General features: G+C 39.2%; 1 protein-coding gene across 1 annotated transcript in view; it reads right to left on the reverse strand.

Moving 5' to 3' along the window:
* PHLPP1 (PH domain and leucine rich repeat protein phosphatase 1) overlaps positions 1–19,510 on the reverse strand; it is a 136,174-nt gene that overhangs the window by 58,284 nt on the left and 58,380 nt on the right. The window contains 2 exon segments of the mRNA XM_036404987.2: positions 2,912–3,037; positions 5,077–5,273. Coding sequence (XP_036260880.1) covers positions 2,912–3,037; positions 5,077–5,273 — 323 coding nt within the window.

The following is a 19,510-nucleotide window of genomic DNA, read 5'->3' on the forward strand; positions in this document are numbered from 1 at the left end:
AATTTACAGAGGTAGAGCACGAGAGCAGTCTTGGCTGTGATAGATTCCACTGTGAGAATGAATCTGATTATACAGGAGCAATGCTTATTTTTAATTCAATTAAACTCCAGTCTCCACAAACACAAATTCAAATCTTTTCTAGCATACACATATTTATTGCAGGAGTGATGCATTAGGATTTGTCTCATTCTGAACCACCACTAAAAAGTCAACATTGCCAATATTCTGTGGGGAGAAAGGTTGCAGAGCAAGCATTCTTTGCAAGCTTCCTTTCAAGATTGAGTTTGTTATTTAAAAGTTAAAATAACATCATCTTCTAGCACTTCTGAAGTATACAGAAGATAGATATGAATTGCTTTTTCATAGTTAAAACTGAATTGAGCCATTTTAATGAAGTATTTTACCAGGGATTTCCTTCTGCGCTAAAATTTATAATTAAAGCTTTCATTACACTAAGTAAGAATCAGAAGCCTCAGTTTTCAGCAGGACATAGCAGGAGCACAAAGGAGAGGAACTACTCTGAAGAACTACCACAGAATATAAGTTAACACAAATGTCACTTTCAGAACAAATGTCATTAAACAACACCTATATTTAAAATACAGTCTTAAATATTATTCATAACAACTCACAGAAGTGCAAGTACTATATACAACACCAGTATTAGGGGAAGAATCTGTAAGCACCATATGACCTAGCCCATAGCAAGCACCTAGAAGCTAAGTTTCAGAGCCATAATAGCGCCCTTCCTAAATTTGCTTGCTTTTAGAAACACAGTGCTTTACACAGCATTTTCTTAGTTAGCATGATTGTTGCAGCAGCTTTGAACTAGATTAGTTCCCAAACACCTGAGGTAGAATACCTCATATAAATGTTGGGGTTTTTTCCCAGCAATAGCAAATGAATGTTAGTTTGCCTGAACTACAGAACTGAAGATTCAACTTTTGTCATTGCTTTATACATGTAAATCAAGGGTGGTGCACCTTACAGTTAAGCTCTTTGACACAAACAGCACCAGCTGGAGGAAATCTGAGTTACTTTTGCAGCATTACTAGTTTCTCTGTTTCTGTTCTTCAGAAACAATGTTACTGTGCAGCACTTCCCACACGACTGCCTTGCATACAATCATGCTTGTCTCTGTTTTTCTGTCTCAGGACAGGAGCCCCAAACATCAAAAAAACAACTTGAAGTGGCAAAATATTGTTTGAAAATCCATGAATGCAGAATGCCAATTTTCAGGTTTGGGGGCTGGGGAGTTGGGGTTAAAATGTCTTTATTTTTCCTCAAAGCATGTTTTACCAACTAAAAGAATAGCATAGAGAGTTTCTTCACTTCTGACAGTGTGAAAAGACACTTGAAACTATGTATTTTCTTTCTACACTTACATAAGAATGGGAGGTTATCATGAGTGCATGAGGATATGTTCTCATGCTGGCTATCATCCCGATGCTGTTAGTCATTTGGGTGAACCAGAGAGAAAGAGAGAAGCACAGCATGGCACAGAACAAGCTTATGCTGCCAGTAATTCAGAGGGGCTTTCTGGCCATTTATCTCTAGCTCTGAAGTTCATTGTCTTCCACTGTTTTCCTCACTCATTAGAATTGCCTTTCATTTATCTGATGTCAAGCCCTCTGGAGATGAAAGGACACTACTGTCCTAGAGACAGCCCCAAAGCAGCAAGGACTCAAAAACCTGACGGACCATGCCTCACCATCTCATATAACACGCCTTGGGGATTTTTACCTTGAGGCTCAACAGACCTAAGCAGATATGCCAGAACAGCTTCTTTAGAAAGAATTTTAAAACTTACTAGGAGAAAAAAAACCCTAAAAGACGTTTTAATTGATGCATGTGCTAGAAGGTGCATTAGTTAGTGTTTGAAGAAAGTTTGACATCCAAACAAACCTTTTAAAAAGCTCACAACCTAGGCTGTATCACTGGCTATCAGCTGGATAATACATTATTGCAATCTAAAGACAAAACAGACCTAGTGCTACATAAGTGTCTCCAAGTACTGCTACATAAAACTAAGTTGCTTTTACATAGTAAAGAGCATGGAGAGTCCTATCAAGTACAGAACTAATGAGCAGTTTAGGGCTAACTACAAAACCAAATAGAGCATGCTGACAGCATAGTAAAAAAACTTCAGTTGTAGTAAGTATGAAAAATATAATGGTTTAAGATATATAAAGCTTTAGCAAAAAAGTGGCAGGGATTAAAAGATAAAACAGACAACTGCAAAAATACCTTTCAACAACAGAAAGTGGAACTGAAGAGTTAAACAAAAAAATGCAGGCCCTAAATTCCTATAATTGTGTTCTTAGCCCAGTATAAAATTTACTTTACAAAGGTTTCAGTTAGCAACCTTTTTTCACTGACAGAAAATTATTTGCTTATTACAAATAACCCAAAATTCAGTTATTAAACTAGAGAGAGGTTCAGCAACACTTCAAAGCAGGAAAAAATTCCTTTATTCTAGCAATTTAATATTTAGGTTCTATGTAAGGAATGAACTTTAAAAACCCTGACATTACTTATAGGTTTTAATAACACTGAAAAAATGCTTTTTAACTGAAATGATGACAGTTATATTTGTCATCTTTGTTGTTATAATGATCTCAGTAGATCCATCCAGCTGATAAGAAAATGGAAGAAGTTCAGTACAGCACTTTGCTTACACAACCTCAGTAGAAAGAAGTGCTGGTGTAAATGCAGAAAAAATTCACCTCCCTATTGCCAGTGCTTGTGCCTATTAGCACGAGCTCTCAATCTGGGTATTTCAAAAAAACACAAACAGCAGCAACAGCAGTTCTTGACGATCAAAAAGGAACAGTATTGCTGCATGGAGAAGACTGAACTGGGGGAAACTCTCCAGACAGGCCATTCACAGCAGAGTTAGCAGCATTCTCACCTTTGATGCTTGTCGCAGCCATCGCAGATATTCAGTGAAGTTATCGAAACAAATGTAGTAGGTCTGGCTTTGAGGTCCAGAGGAGCTAAATGCTAAACAGTGCTGGTGCTTTTTCACTTCTTCCACCTACGGCAGAGACACAAAACTGTGAGTCAACAAGAATCAAAACTCTTTTGCAGAACTCCCCAAGGCAAAGTTCAAGTGTGCCCAAGAGCAGATCATCAAGTAGAGCCAGACTAACCGTCTCAAACAACCAAGCTGGATCTTGGGTGTCAAATATCCATGAAATCTACACAAGCAGGAATGAGAAAAGAAGAAGGACAGAGCTAACAGAGAAAACCATCAAGAACATAAACATTTTAATAGAAACTGAACACCAAAAAAGGTTTGCCAGTGAAACGCATTTAAGGCTGTTTTTATGCAACCTAAAAAAATACAATTTTTACTCCCCAGCTATTAAAAACAGGCTTAACAAAATGCTTCTCTTACAGCCCAATTAAATTCTTTGGCATTTCTCAACTTGTTAAAAAACACCCAGAGTACATCATTCTGCTACCATACACGAGAAGTCCCACACAACTTATGGTCTCAATGTCTCAGTACAGCATTTTGGAAAGTCTTTGCAAACCAGGAAGTGCAGAGTATTTATGGGGATGAGGAAGAATATTTTTTGAGCAATAATTTAAAAAACACTTAGTTCTGTGCCAAGCACCCTCCTCCCAAGCTTTGTCAGCAGAAGCCCTCAGTACATTTTTCTGAGCTTAGTTATCCTTTTCTTTTAAAATTTGTTGTCAACTTTGTGCTTAACACAGTCTGCATGTTTTATATCACATAAGGCATTTCTGTGCAAAAGCTGCTTAGAAATTCCACATAAAGCAATTAAAATGGTACAGAATCTTTTCCCTTTTAAAATTAAAAGAAATATATTGAGATGAAAAGAATATTTATCTCAAAGAGAAGGCTGATGAGAACCTTAATCCTGCCCTTTCCAGCAATCTACAGCCAAGAATACAATTCACTCTCCAGAGTTCACACACTGTTGCCAAAAGAAGACAATGTTTCTACTTCAGTATCTCCCAGGAAGAGTTGGAGAATCACGTGAAGAATCATAAAAGACGCAGGAAAAACAGCTCATAAAAGGCAGCTCTGCTTTTCACACCGCTAGTATAGAATATTAATGAATCAACTCCAGTCTGCCATATATAATACTGTGAGGCTTGTTTCTCTCCAAATAACTCTTTAGAACTCAACTTACCAGTATGTAAGGTAAAGGAGGATTACTTAAACTGTAAATTCATCCTCAAGATTATGATTCTCTTCTCATTACCTCAGTTAAACAAGCCAATAATAGTTTTCTGAAACACTGCTTAGTTTAAAACAGTGATGTTGTAATCTTACTGTCTTCACTACAGTTTCACAGAAGAGTTAAGGCTGGAAGGGACCTCCAGAGGTCATCTGGTTCAACACCCTGCTCAAGCAGGTCCACTTAAAGCCAGTTGCCCAGGACCATGTCCAGATGGTTTTTAAGTATCTCCAGGGGTGATGGATATGCCATCACCCATCTGGGTAACCCATGGCAGTGCTCAGTCACCATCCCAGTGGGAAAAAAATATTTCCTTGTGTTCAGTCTGGAACTCCTGGGTTTTAGATGAAATCTATCAGAAAAAAGTCTGGTTTTTGCTTTTCACAAGGAAAAATGTTTGTTGCTGTTAGCTTACAACAGACCACTACTCATACAATGTTGAATACTCAAAAACTCCTCCCAGTATGTTCAGAATAAGCCCATGCCCTTATTTATTAATTTTCAGAACTTAAGAATAACCCAGCATGGATAAAACCTCAATGAGGAGGAATGGCAGAGAGCATACACAACAGACCTGCATGTATCCTTTGGCTGTATGCTACTGCATACATAAACCACTTAACACTGCACACCAGAAAAAGACACTAATTGTGCATCCATTGCTTTTCTTTGTAGCTTGTAATTCAAATATTCTAAATCATTAAATACGACCAACCATAATCAAAAGTCATTTATATACTTTGAAAATCCCATTTATAGAAACAAGCTTTCGGATAGTCAGAATCATCCTAATTGAGTGCAATCTTCTCTTCCTAAAGAGACACGGGTTAACCAAGCAAATAAATGAAATAAAGTATCTTACTTTTCCACCAATTAAAGGGAGGACATGCATCTTTCCAGTCTGGCTCTCTTTTACTGATGAGACAATTAGGCATGTTCCACAAAGGATAGCTTGGCGTCTTGTCCATCTGTTGACTGGCAAATGTATTTTCCCTTTTCGAACATTGTACATTCCTGAGAGCTGAATCCGTTCGGAGCTGCCAGTGCTGTGGGGCTTTCCTGAAATAGAAACAAAAGCATCCACTTAATCACAGAAAATCTTTGCCTCTTTCACTCAAGTCATCCTGAGACTTGATCAGGAAATTTTCAAGCTACAAACTGCAGCATGGCAAATGATGTACAGCTTCAAAACCATGCAAGCAGGTAATTTAATATTAGCTTCAGTACAGTCTTTTTCCATAGGTAGAAGGATATGACAGGTTGGTATGATAAGGAGCAGATCACATTAAATAATCTGCAATAACCATAGAAGCACCAATTAATGGTATCAGCCTTCTCTCTGGAACCTGGAAATCAAATGTTCATCCGCAACAATTAGGAATTGGTTCCTGTTGAGTTCACAAGGCGTGCGGTAACTGCAGAAGGGGGAGATGTAGTGCATGCTGACCCATATCTTTGCATTTCCATGTCTCTCCTGGCTATCCTTCAGGTCATGGTTCAAACAGCTTCAAAAGCTTCCCAAGAACACAGGCCCTACCTCTTCCAGCCCACACTGCTCAGTCCAAACCCCACAGCAGAGGCAGCACACTCAGCCATTACATTAGCAGGGGCAATGTAGATGAAATCCCTCAAAGACCCTGCTTTAGTCTGAGTAAAGATTTGGAAGAGTGAGGTTATTTTGTGCATATTACAATGAATTCATTATTTTTAGTAATTCATATTATTAGCATAACTACCAATTAGACCAAATCTGTTAAATGACTTTAAATGTCTCAGATTCTACTAATCTAATCTATTAATAAGATTCTACTCTACAGAAAACATTGTGAGCGATGGCAACACAAAGACAAGCATCTCTCATTCTGTTCTTTCAGGATGTAAACGGGAGGCACAATTTACTCATTCTAATCTGATTTATCTACACCAAGTTACCCTATCAAACCCTAAACAGTCCAGCCCAGATTTGAGTAATCCAAATACATGTAAGTATTTGGCAAACAGAGACAAGAGCTAATCATGTTCAGGTTAAACCAGTTCAAATTTATGTAAGAACACCAGTGTCAATGAACTTTGGGAGGGAGCTCCCCTGGATAAACAAACCAAAGGGTATGTTAATTTCAAGTAGCTTCCCTATCATGATAAAAGATAAATCACTAATTTCCCCACACTAATATTTACCAAAATTCCTAAATACAAGGAATTAATAACTCATTAGGACTCCAGAAAAGCAAAGAGTTGATTCTAACACTAATATTTCAGAGCTGTGCCTACTGATCTCCAGCAGTGACAAGTGCTACACACTATTACTTCAACTTGCTATTATTCCTGCTTGCATGACAGCTCATTTGTCTCAATGAGTCTGCTCTTGCCTTCAAACTGTCTACAGAAAGATAGAAGACACCTACCACATGCCCTATCCACTGCCATTCTCTCACCCCTGCCAGCCCATGCCAATTCTTGTCCCTATCTTTAAAAGCAGCCTTTTTGAATCTTCCTGCCAATTTAATGAGCAAACACTTGGCACAGTTACCCTCAAGCCTTGCTCTGCTCTAATAAACACCAGCATTTAGGCTACCAATGTCTGCCAGTTTGGATCTGCAGGAACATCACCGTTGCTTGAAGCTGAAACACGGAAACTTTAATGCCCACAAGGTATCAGCATCAAATTCAAAAATAGGTGCTCCAAGAAAGCAGTAGTTACACTGCCAAGCAAATTCATATCCAGCCACAGAAACTGTGGATTAACTCTTTGCCTAACACAGGGAAATGAGACACCCATTCCGTGCAAAGCCACAAGACAACTGATAGTGCTCTCTAACTTCCCAGGAGAAGCAGAACATGCTGCTGATAGAAACCCCTTAAGACTGCAAGACATAAATTCAGTCTCTTGGGAAGACAAGCTCATTTAGCATTTCAACAGAACCAAATGCAACTTTCACAAACATTCAGGAACAAAAGGCATAATTTGCACTTTATCTGGGCAGACCTGTGTCCTGGAAAACACCAAACCTCAGAAATGTTTTAGGAATATCATGGATAGGAAAGAGTATGAGCTCTGGCTGCAGTGCTGCAGCCAAGATGCTTGGTAGGAAACACAACAGCATTCTGGGGCAATCAAGTAGTAGCATTATCCTGCCTAGTCCAGTGGTAAAAAGACTACCACGCTTGGTACTCACACTTCACAAGGAGTACTGGAAAGCTAGTCTTGGAAAAAGTTACAGGGGAAAATAAATTCAGATGCCTGAGAAATCTGCTTTCTAGGACCAGACCCTCTTGGACTAAGTACATGATGTTAGGCACAGCTGGAACTGCGAAACTACTCAGAATTCTCTGAAAAATAGTTCCTAAAATTTCACGTTAATTCTCAGCATTTGTAAGTCACAAGATTAGTACCATTAGTAAAGGTTTATTAAAAAAACTGGAAGAGAGCCATCACTAGAAGTATTCCTGCTAGATATGAACTGTATTTTCTCTCAAACTTCATATTTGACTAGAAAATTACTGGAATAAGAACCTTCAGTTGCTCCTACAAATACAAGAAAAAAAAAAAAACAAACCAATCCTTTAAACTCCAAGGAACCCTTCAAAGGATTTAAGGTGCCTTTTTCCCAGCAAGTACTGTCCTTTGCTAAGTGAAAGCCAGAAGGTTCTTGATGAGAACATACAGAAATAAACACGGGACCAATTTCATTAAAGCAAATGATTTCTCTCTTCCATTTCTTGTCTACTTCACCACATAACCAACCATCTGGTTGCACCAGATGATCTTTCAAGGTTCCTTCCAACCTGGGCTCTTCCCTGATTCTGTAACTTGAAAAGCTCATGTTTAATATTGGATCACATGTTGTTGCCTGAGACGCAATCTGCTCACATATTCAGTTTTCTTCCTGCTTAAGGACTGTCATCATTGATATTTGATAAAACACTGTGATACTATTATCATGCAAGTGGGGAAAAAAAGAGTTAAAAGCTACTGGCTTATTTTGATTTTAAACAGAGGTTAATCAAGGACATACCAACTAGTTGTTGAACTAAATTCCTAGATTCATAAATCCGCCCAAGTATTTTTTGCAGGTAACTGTGAGCAAAAGCTGTTTGAAAAGTAGCAGCCTTGCCCACTAAAAAATAAGCTTGGACAGACTAAGCTTTAAAGAGCTCAGGTTAAATTAGCTGCCAAGAGAACATAAAAGCAGGAAAAGTTTAAATGACAGTGCGCTCTGCCACAGCAGAAGTGGGACGGGGTTTGGAAAGAATGTGAAGCAATCTAAGGCTGGCTTAGATTCCTCACTTCAAGGAGGAAAGCAGCAGGTGGCAGAGTCTCCTGCAAGAGGGCTCATCCCTGACAGGCTGGGGAGTGGAGGACAAGGGAAAGGCTCAGAACTGCACCTGCCTTTTCTATGACCTGGAAAACAACCAAATCAGAAGGCAAGTGACATTTTCTTCTTCCAAGAGTATAGAAAGATGGGGAGCAATCTGGGCTACAGCAGAATGCCTTCAGGCCATGAATCAAACACCACAAATTACGGCACAACTACAGCATCACCACCAAAAATCTGTTGGTTTTGAGGTACCCTGCCTCTAACAGTGCCAGTGGAAGCACTGTTTTCAGTAAAAGCATCAGCAGTTCTGAAATTAGGTCCCTCAATTTGCCTCACAGACCTCCAATTCAAGACTTAGAAGGCTGCATGAGATTCACATATTGAGATGATTCTTCAGTTTTAACTAACCCTGAAGGAAGCAAATGAGTTTTCACAAGGGCCTGTGATAATATACCAAAGCCAACAGTCGTGCAGATAAAATGGCAATGATGATCCTTTGTGACTTGAAACATAAATTTGAATCCTGCCAAAAACTTTGTATTATAATTATTGTTGCACTGATCAGAGTGAAGGCAAATAAGCCAGAACATCCAGAAGAGTCATATACCAGAAAATGTTTTTCAAATGCTAAGCCCAACCAAAGCAGTTTGAGTATTTTAGCAAGAAACCATAAAAAGATTATTTTTCATTCCTGTCAAATCTCCAAGACTACAGCAACTCCTAAGCACCCCCACAAAAGGACCTTTGTTCTGTGCAAGGCATTAGAAGAGATGCCTCAAGGAATTATGAGCAGACCACTCATTTGGCTATCTTGATATTCATGGCTGAATTCCTCTCAGTTTTAACTCCTCCCAAGTCCTGGAGGGAAACTAGCGGTATTCACAAGGATAAAGAAAAGCAAGGAATTTGGCTGAAACAGGACCGTCTTTAGAATCACAGAACCTACCCTGCTTCATAGGAAGCAGAATGGGACAGGAGTAATCTTTCCATGATGTTAAAGAACTAAGATCTCACCACAAGCAGCCTGAGGAAGCTCCGCGTACACAACACACTGACATCCTGCTTGGTGCAGAGAATTCAAACTTTATTAAATAAATACCCACTTGCTATTAAATAGCCACTAGCTTTGGATTCTGGAGTAAAGCTCTTTATCCCAGCGATGAAAGGCATATGGAATACATTACCATCAGAAGTTATAAAATACCAGCTCATTATGGGACATAAAAGTACTTGGGGAGAAAAAAAAAAATCTCTCTTCAGCAATACGGCTGATTAAGTTGCAAGTACTTCGTATTCCCCGCTGTCTGAAAAGTACAGCCAATAAAGTCTGTCTCTAAAGAGCAACTTAAGACATTACCAAAATAAGAGCAGGGGAAAGTGTTGACATAAGAAACACGTTCACTTCTGTGCAGCAGGTCTTATTTTTATTACTAATATTGGTTTGATGGAATGAAAACTAAAAATTCCTCATGACCTGCATGGTGCAGGCAGCCCAGCCAGCTGGAGAGACTGCCCGCCCCCCAAGCCATCTCGGGTATTTGCCAGTGGTAAGAGAGGCTTAAGTTATTATTCAGTAGGAATAGTGTCAAAGTTTGAGACTTCTCAGAAGTGACTTAAATAACTCTGAGTGCCTAATTTAGGGATGTACTTTTCCTGCTACAGCTGGGCAGCTACAGAGATCATCATCCTCCTCTGCACAGTTTTGGGCCCCCAACCCAAGGCCAGCATTGCATCAGCCCTACCACATCAGCTGCTCCTCGCAAGATGTCCCCAAGCCCTTTCAGACAAAACAGGCTGCTTTCATTTCTTGCTTCTCCTTTTCACTGAGAGGCCTTAGGGACAGCTCATGGTGAGTAGTTCAGCATGGAGAGCAGAGGAATAGCACGTAGGGGCCAGAGCTGTAACAGAGTGGCTGCTGCTGGAGAGGATATATAATCAAACCCACCCACGGCTTTCAGCAAGTCATTTCAGAAACAAGATATTACACACACAAATATTCTGTGAATATCAATTCTTGTACGCATTGGAGCAAAAGAACACCCAAAAACCACCATTCAGTTTTGAAGATTTTGATCTGAATCCAGTTGGGAAAGCTGGGCTACTCCCTAGGGGGAGCCAGCAGGGTGGGTGGCAGCCCCTGAGTTCACACCTGGAGCACCATCCCCACCACCTCACTGAACTGAAACCAGAACAGCTCATCCCACCCTGCCTGCAAACCTGCAAATCAAAGCTCAGCGCTGGTCCTGCCTAAATACAAGTGCAGAGAGGCCTCAATTAGCTCAAAACACACAGAAAGCCCTTGAGTGTCTTTGCCCACCTTTTGGGAAACTATGCTGCAATTGCTGTTGCTGAAACCTTACTGCCAGATCATTCTGCAGATTTCTACTTTTGCTCAAGCCCTTTCATTAAATACAGATGAAACTACTGTCTGCAATGTTTCTGAAGCTTTTCAGTCATGTTAGGCTGCTTCCCCTTTCATTCTCGTCAAACTAAGGACAGCACTGATGACTTCAGGCAAGCCCCAGTGCAATGAGATAAAAATAAAGCAGCAAGTGAGATTTAAAAAAGAAAAAGAGGGTGGCAAAGGAAGCAAAAAAAAAAAAGTAAAACTTTAAACTATTGTACTGCTCTCTTTTTTTATTTGAAACTTACAAAGAAAACCTACATACAGACACATGCTTATTAGAAGTATTTTTTCTTGTCCCCACTATCATAATTTAGAAAAAAAGGCACAGAATTAGCAGGTTTTATATTTAACTAGACCAAAGATTCACCTCACAGTCTCTACTAGCAGGCTGCTTTTGCAAAGGTAACAGACCAAGAATATATATCGAAGTTTCACCTGTCAAATCATTCCAAAATTAGGAACTGAATTTTTCCCTCAAAGCTACTTAGACTCTTAAAGATTGCTGCAAGACTTAACACAAGGCTGCAGACTGATTCTATACTGCTTGGTCAAGGAGGAACTTGGTCACCATTATACTGTTCTTAAGGGCATGTAACTATCAGCATAGTTCCATAGTTTACTCATTATACTCCTCATTTTGCTGCACTCTGTATTGTATGGGTGCTGGGGGAAACTGAAGTAGTTAAGTATCCTTTAGGAATTAGCAGTTCAAGCTCTACTACTTGAAGGCTCTGCTATCTTTTCACCTGAGACAGAAAAGCAGACTCCAAATGATGAATTTTACTGAACTGTGTTAAACTCATCCTTTTCTTTAAGAAAACATTCAATATGAGACAAAACTGGCAGAGTAGAACACAGACAACCCTTTAGTCTTTGTAAAACATGTTCCTCCTACTTTACAGGAAGATCACCCTTAAAAACAAGGATTACCATTACATGATATGATACAATAAAACATAGTTAATAGTTTTATAGCCATATTCCTGCCTTATACTTCAAAGTAAATCCTCACTGGAGGAAAGGTTTTTATGTATTTAATAATTCAGAAAATATCCCTCTTTCCCCACTGAGACAGAGTTTAGTTCACTTGATCATTCCCTTTATCTTGTTCTCAACAAGACTCACCATCTTGACACAGGAGCCCTAAAACGATGGAATCAACACTTCAAAGGATATCACAGGCAAAATGCAACAAAAATTACTTCTCTGAAAAGCTTTTCTATCAAGTGCCATGTAGATCCATGGATGATGGCTGTAATACCTCTTATGTCAAAACCTAAGTATCAAAGTATATAACCAAATATAAGCAAAAGCTTCTGAAGGCAAACCTAACAGTAATTCAGCAGAATTCATTGAAGAGTCATTGCTAACCAGCACAACTCCTACACTAGGACAACCTAATAAAGGCAACAAGCTAAAGCAGGATATGTAGCAGTGGACAGGATGCTATTTGCAATTAAAAGCACCCAAGCACAGTGGAAATTCATCTGGATTACTATGTAGAGACAGCAAACACAAAGCCTTGGAATGCAATTGCTCTGACTGTAGCAAGTGAACTCAAGATCTAGCTGCTTCAATGTTATTTTGACAGATTTTGAAGTTCAGTTTGTACAAGCAAACATCTATAAACACAGAGTGACCACCAACAAACTGAAAAGCCACCTGGTTCTTAAACTCTTCACCCCATCTATCCCTACAGACTACTCCTGCAGCTGAAACACGGGTCCTTCACATTCACTCTCAGACTTCTGCATCCCCATTCACTTCACCTGTCTGCAGGAAATCCATGCAGGCAGGGTTGTTTACTTTAGCAAAATAAAGGCACACTTGGTTGCTTTTGTTTTAAAAGGTTTAACTTTTGTATTAAAAATACAATGGAGATGCAGGCTGAATTCTGTGTTTTGTTCAAATATCTCATTTTGAAGAAAGCTTATAAAAGGGAGAGAGTCACCTAGTAAAACTCAATACCAACTCTTTTGGGAAAGAACCATATGTCACCTCTCCAAGGAGAAATAACTGAGATATCCTGAAAATGTACCATCAAGAAAAAATGTCATCTTCCTCCTGTGCTTTAACAAAGTTGCAAAATGCTGCAATATTGGTCTAGAGGCTTCCAGGAAGTCTTATCTAAAACAACTTTCCCATCTTGAACTTAGGATTCATTTAAGGAAGCTACTGACTAAGTTCTTCAGTGACATAATCTATCAAGTATTTTTGGTCAAAGTAAATTTAAAACAGAGTTAGTCTTACACTGGGAAGACTTGTGCTAAATTCTGGTCAAATTCCTTACATGTATTTCTTTAAAAGAATACTTCAGCAATATATTTCAAGTTATCCCTTATTAAGATGGCCTCAAAAAACTCCACTTTCAAGTCATACAGTTCTACGCACTAATATTAAAGAGGTGAAAATGTAATAGATGGGGCCAAATAAAAATACTTACAAAGTCACCATTACTTGCCATGACTTTCATGACAGCATGTACAGCTTCTGTAGGATGGGACCCAATGAATGCTCAACTGACCTTTCCCCTTTCTTCTCAATTCAGCCCCTATAACGCACAGCTGAACAAAATGCTGAAAATGCACTTTTTTTCTGGTGAAGTCATGCAAAAATTGAATTCTACTTGTTATACTCCCAAAGCACAATAAAGCCACAAGCACAGTAAAATCCCTGGCATCCCAAAGGATACTTATCCTGTCTAAAGCAATTGCTGTATTGGCAAAAGCTCTGAGCTAACCAACTGTTTTAGGCAAAGCTTGAGTCTTGATGGAATTGAAGAGCAAAATTACACTGAAGTTAGCTGCAGCTTTCAGGTTTTATCAGTGTTAGATGCTCAACATGAGGCATGGCAATGTAAGCTCAAAATAACCACTTGAACACACACTCCTCTGAGAAGGAAGAATGACAGCCCCTGGCAGAAGTTCATCAGTATGCCTTAGTACTACAACAGAAATGTAGGAATCCATGCTCCTTATCAGCAAAAGCTTAGCAAACCCCCACAAGCCCTTGGAACATACCTGCCTTGCCCCAAGGAGGGAAGATGTGGGTAGTCAAACATTTTTTTAAAAAGCTACAGAGGAACACATGTGCATGCTAGGTCAAGAATTGTTTTGCATTAACTTCTTACGTAACACAAAAGTTATCTTTCAAAGTATTCTAGACTAAAATTCCATCAACTGCAAGATGATTAAGCTACTTTGTGTATATTTAAACATATTCAAGTTCCAAGTACAGTGATTTTTCTCCTTGTTCTTTTATCAGAAGAAACGAGTCAGGCATCTTACATATCTAAAAGCATGTACTAATCTAAATCCTTGTTAAGGTAAAACATTTTAAGTATGACGCTTCCTACCACTGTACCGGCATTGTTTCACAGATCAAAATCTAAACTCAAGATTTATCATAGGACCCAACTGATAAATAGCTTACATCAAAATAATTCTGTAGAATATTGCAAGGCACATCTATTACTAGCACATCTCAACTATGTCTAGTTTAAAAAATCACAAATAACTGTGATATGAAACTATACTGAAAAATATATAACTTGTTCAGTCAAGTCCCTCCAAAATTTAGCCCTGCAAAGAAAAGGCCAGAATTCTGGATTTGGAATTGGCAACATCTACAATCAAAAGCCACAATACCTAATAAATAAAAAGAGAGGAATTAGTATGTAAAGATTGAGTGACTGCTTTAAATTGCACAAAGACAGAAATACAAAAGCCAGAAGAAACAGCACAAGCAATTAGTCAGAGACTTATCTGTCATTTAAAATTCAGCTTCATTAACATAAGATTTCAAGCTATTGCTAGAAGGAATTCTGGCTGACCTTATAATCCAATCTACTCGATCATATCAGCTATTTTGTTCACAACTTGCTAGGTAAGCTCAGTCCATACATGTTATGTCTGTACCTTGGCTGCTTTTCCCATGTACTAGTCATCAATATTTCTATGTGCATGTGATTTTATGTAGGATGCTCATACAAACCTTTTGTTTTAAGGAGCTAGTCAGAGCAATAATGAGTTTGCTTGTGACTTCAGTAAGTGGGCATGGAGCACATATTCAGCAGAAAGTGAGAGCTGCAACGAGCCACAAGGACACTCTCGGTTGCCTCTTTCTCCCTCTCCTACAACACTGTAGAGACCGTTCCTAACATCACCTTAACAGCCCTTCTTTTCCACTTCTCTCTTATCAGCAAAAGCAGCTTCAAAGAACCACACAGAAGCCTGGATGATGACAAAGGAGAGACAGGATTTGCAGATACCCTTGGAAAGCTTCACTACCTGGATTTCTGCCTGCTTATAGCCATCCACCTTGTTTCCTTGCTAAAGAACACAGACCCTTTGATTCACACTAACTTGACTTCAATCATTCAAGTGTTTTCTTTTGTCAAATTTACATGACAAAGGTTGGATTATGCTGATATACATTAAATGTGTGTCAGCAGCAAAATTCTGTGCCTCAGACCGCATTCCTCAGGGGGGAAAAAACAACAAGACAGAAGGAAAGCTGATTTTATAAAGTGTGAAGAAGGGAACAGTGGGGAGAGATATGCATCATGAAGAAACATGAAAGAGAACATTTTCTCAATGCTTTTCTACCCCTGGAAACAGGCAGAGAAGATTTATCACATGCCCACAGATATCAGGTTTGACACAGTTTCTTCTCTTTCCTACCTCAGAGACTAGGAGTAACTGGATAGCATATGGGAATTGTCTAGGAGTGCACATCATACGGTTTTATTACAAAGGAGAGGAAAAAAACAGAAGACATTGGCTTTTTCCATTCCCTTTTTAAATTAAACGAACTATCACACATCTGAGTCATCTCCAAACCCAGTTTTCTGTCCAAAGCACTCCATGGGTCTGTGAAAGGATAATCACAAGTACTAGCTCATAAGCCTGACTACACTCTAAAAGTTTCTTCTTTGATGCTATACATCCCTGTAAGAAAAATGTTGAAAATTCCCACACCCACAGCAAAAGCAGGAAAAAGCCTGGACAAAGGTCCAGTTTCCCAAGTACATAGTCTGATTTGGAGCTCCTGAGGCCTCAGGAAGTTATCTAGGAGAAATCAAAACAAGTTTTGATATAAATAAATTTCAGCTTTGACAGGAAAGTGAGCGTGCTAAAAACAACCTCAGGAATTTAAATTCATCAGAGCACCACTTTAACTCTGGTTCCTGATAATTTTAGAAAAGGATCCATAAATACCCACCATGAGTCCTTTGTACAACACTAGTAGGATCAACTTGAAGCTGGGGCTATTCATCCAAGTTTTCTCCTTTCAGTGAAAATTCCCAGAGGAGTCTGAAAAGTCCACCTACATTTGGGAGGACACCATCCTCAAAGTCAAGCATCAGCTTCACTGGCATTTGAATCCAAGACTTCTCAATACCACAAGAGCAGTCCAGCTGAACAGTGTTCAGTATAATACATAGCACAAGTAAGTTCATTTAAGTATATTGATTGTGGTCAGACCATAATGGTATTTCATTTTTCTGCCCTACAAATGAATGCTTTCTCTACCATTGGAAAAAATATTGTGGCTACACAGAGACACAGTAGTTAAACTGTTTACTTTGAAAAAAGCTGAGCAAATGAAACTGTTCTACCCTCCATCCTTGCCCAATGCTAGCATCTGAAAACAAAAAGACCCCAACAAAACCAAAACCATTCCTCTCCAAAGCACATCCTTTCAAAGTTCAGCACATCCTAATCTTATTAAAACTGTATTGAACACTCCACCCTGTAATCAGGGGTAAAACCTAAAATAAGATGTCATTTAAGCAGGCTCTCCCATTGTGACCCACCCACACCCGCTGACCAATTGTCTTTAGTGCCTGGCTCCTTCCAGAGGAAGGGATCACATTACATTTGTCTTTCTGAAAGCCATTTCATAGGTCACCTCCATGCAGAGGAATGCAAATGGCCAGGCCTTTATGATCACATACCCTAATGGCAGAAATCCTCTCCTGTGCTATCTCTCTTGAACAGAGAGGAGGAACAAGATCAAAACCACCTCATTTGCTTCCCCTGTCCAGGGATCTAACTGTGTGAGTGGGGACAGCCACACATCCACAAAAAGGAACAGCAGTAAAACTCTCCTCTCTAAAACACACATGAAGCTTTGCTGTCAGAAAAACCACAGGAAAGGTCTGTGAACCTCTCATTCACAAACATTTGCAGGATTAAATCTGTAAAGCATTTGGACAGATTTTGAAAAGAATCCTTCCCAAAATACTATCATTTTGATTCCTCTGCCCACTCACCCTCCTTTGAGGGAGAACTGAGACTCCTGAGGACTTTTTTTTTTTTTGACACTTTCTATTTATGTTCCATATATCTTCATCTCCACCTCAGCAAGAAAGGAAAGGAAGAAGTCAGGGATATATTATAGTTGCAGCACTTTAATTTATAGTATCACAGCAACAAGAATTTATTCAGTGAAATTTATTATTAGGAGCAAAACAATAATTAATTTAAATTACAAACTGTTTACTTTGCACATGGGAAGCATGTTGGGTACAAAATGCCAAGCATTGCCAACCTCCAAAAGAACCTTATTCTATTATACTTCAGATCTGTAGAACTCACATTTTGAATTTTTTTTTTAATGGAAGTTTCATATACAGTATTGCAACATTAACAGATTTAATGAGATAATCTAATTTCTAGGCATTTTAACTAGTAGATGATTTCTAGATAGCTAGAAGATCACATACAACTACATAAAGGACAATGAGACTAAACTGAAACACCATAAAATTATTCAATGAAGCATTTTTAATGAAAAATAACCACATCACAGAATCACAGAATATGCTGAGTTCAAGGGACCCATCATGATCCTTGAGTGCAGCTCCTGGCCCTACACAGGACCATCCCCAGACTCACACCATGTGCCTGAGAGCATTGTCCAAACAATTCTTGAACTCTGCCAGGCTTGGTGCTCTGACCACCTCCCTGGGGCGCCTGTTCCAGTGCCCAGTCCTCAGGGGAAGAAACTTTTCCCAATATCCAACCCTGCTTGAAAGAAGGCTTTCCCTGGCTGGAACACCGCCACCAGCTGAAGCACCTCCCCAAAACCTGAGGAATCAACTGCTTGGCAATGTAAGAAAAAGGCAACCAGTCATCAGGATTCGCTTTCAGCTCCAAGGAACACTGGCATATCTATTTTGGTTTTGCTATCAAACCTAGATGAGGAGAAGAAGGCTTGAGAACAGTCTTACACCATGGGAACATCTGCAAAGTTGTAATGGGAAGTAGGAAGGAGAGGGAGAATTGCCCCTCCAAAGCAGAAAAACATTTCCCCTTACTGCCCCAGTTTGTCTTGCTCAACATTCTACTCTAATCTGTGTTTTTGTAGTGGCCTCCTGCTGGTTTTTGAAGCAAATAAGCCAGTGACCCAGAATGTAATTAAGGGAAAGGAACTGTGTAGTTTACCTCATCCAATTTGCATTTTGCATACTAACTCAGTATGAAAAGCTGTTTAGACATACTTTCTCTCACAGCTCTACTGAACTATTTGCTATTAGAATCATTAATATAATGTGAGAACTCACTAGGTGAGTTTAAAAACACTTCTGATTCACATTTACTTAAATTGTCTTTTTCCTACAAAAGCATACAGTTGTTTGGACTGCTCACAAGCAGAGAGGCTTTGAGCAAGCATAGCAACTGTACTCAAACATTTATACAACTTGGCATTTCAGCAATTCTTGGCCAGTTGTTTTACCCTATAATCCACTTTCTTTCCATCTCCTTGAAATACTTTTGCTAATCCTTTGCCTCAGGTTTTGCTACTTCCAGGGCAGAACTCACCACTGTCTCCACAAGCTGGCTTCAGCAGTCGGTTCATGTGCTCCTCCCCAGCAATGACACCAACAGCCCAAAGTCCTGTTAGGAAGGCTTATCCCATAAACCAAGACCACAGTTACTTAACATGCAGAGATCGCTTCCCTGAAGCTACCTTAAATTCATGGTAAAAATTATGCAAAGCACATTACTAGACCAATGCTCAACCTGGAACCAAGAGTTCCATATTAGGCATTGAGGCCTGACAAATTTCTACATTTGAAATAAACTATGGAAAGCTTGTCCTAATAAACTGTAGGGAAAAGGCCCTCAAATTTGTAGGACAGCACTAAGGAATATTCTAACATTCAGTAATATACACAACAAGCCAACCAGAACTTGCTACAGTAACAAAACTGGCCACTCTCCTCCAGAAAATAGGCTCTGCTTGAATTTGAACTTGGAGACTTGGAGATTTCAGCTCCAAGGATGCAATGATTTAGCAGCCATCACAGAGGTCTTGTCTTACTGAATCATGAAGTACAGTCTGAAGACTTCATGTAGTTTCAAAATCCTTTGAGTATCTTTGGAAAATAAACTCATCAATTCACCAGAACCTAATCACTACAGGAAACAACTTTTTAACAACTTAGCTTTTTAACTGAGAAACTTTTTACTTCAAAGTCCAATCTGAAAGAGATATTGGTCTCAACAGATTAACTTGAAATATTCAAATCTATGAAACTTCGTCATTTTATACTGATGGTA

The sequence above is a fragment of the Molothrus ater genome, chromosome 1, assembly GCF_012460135.2.
Source record: "Molothrus ater isolate BHLD 08-10-18 breed brown headed cowbird chromosome 1, BPBGC_Mater_1.1, whole genome shotgun sequence".
NCBI lineage: Eukaryota > Metazoa > Chordata > Aves > Passeriformes > Icteridae > Molothrus > Molothrus ater.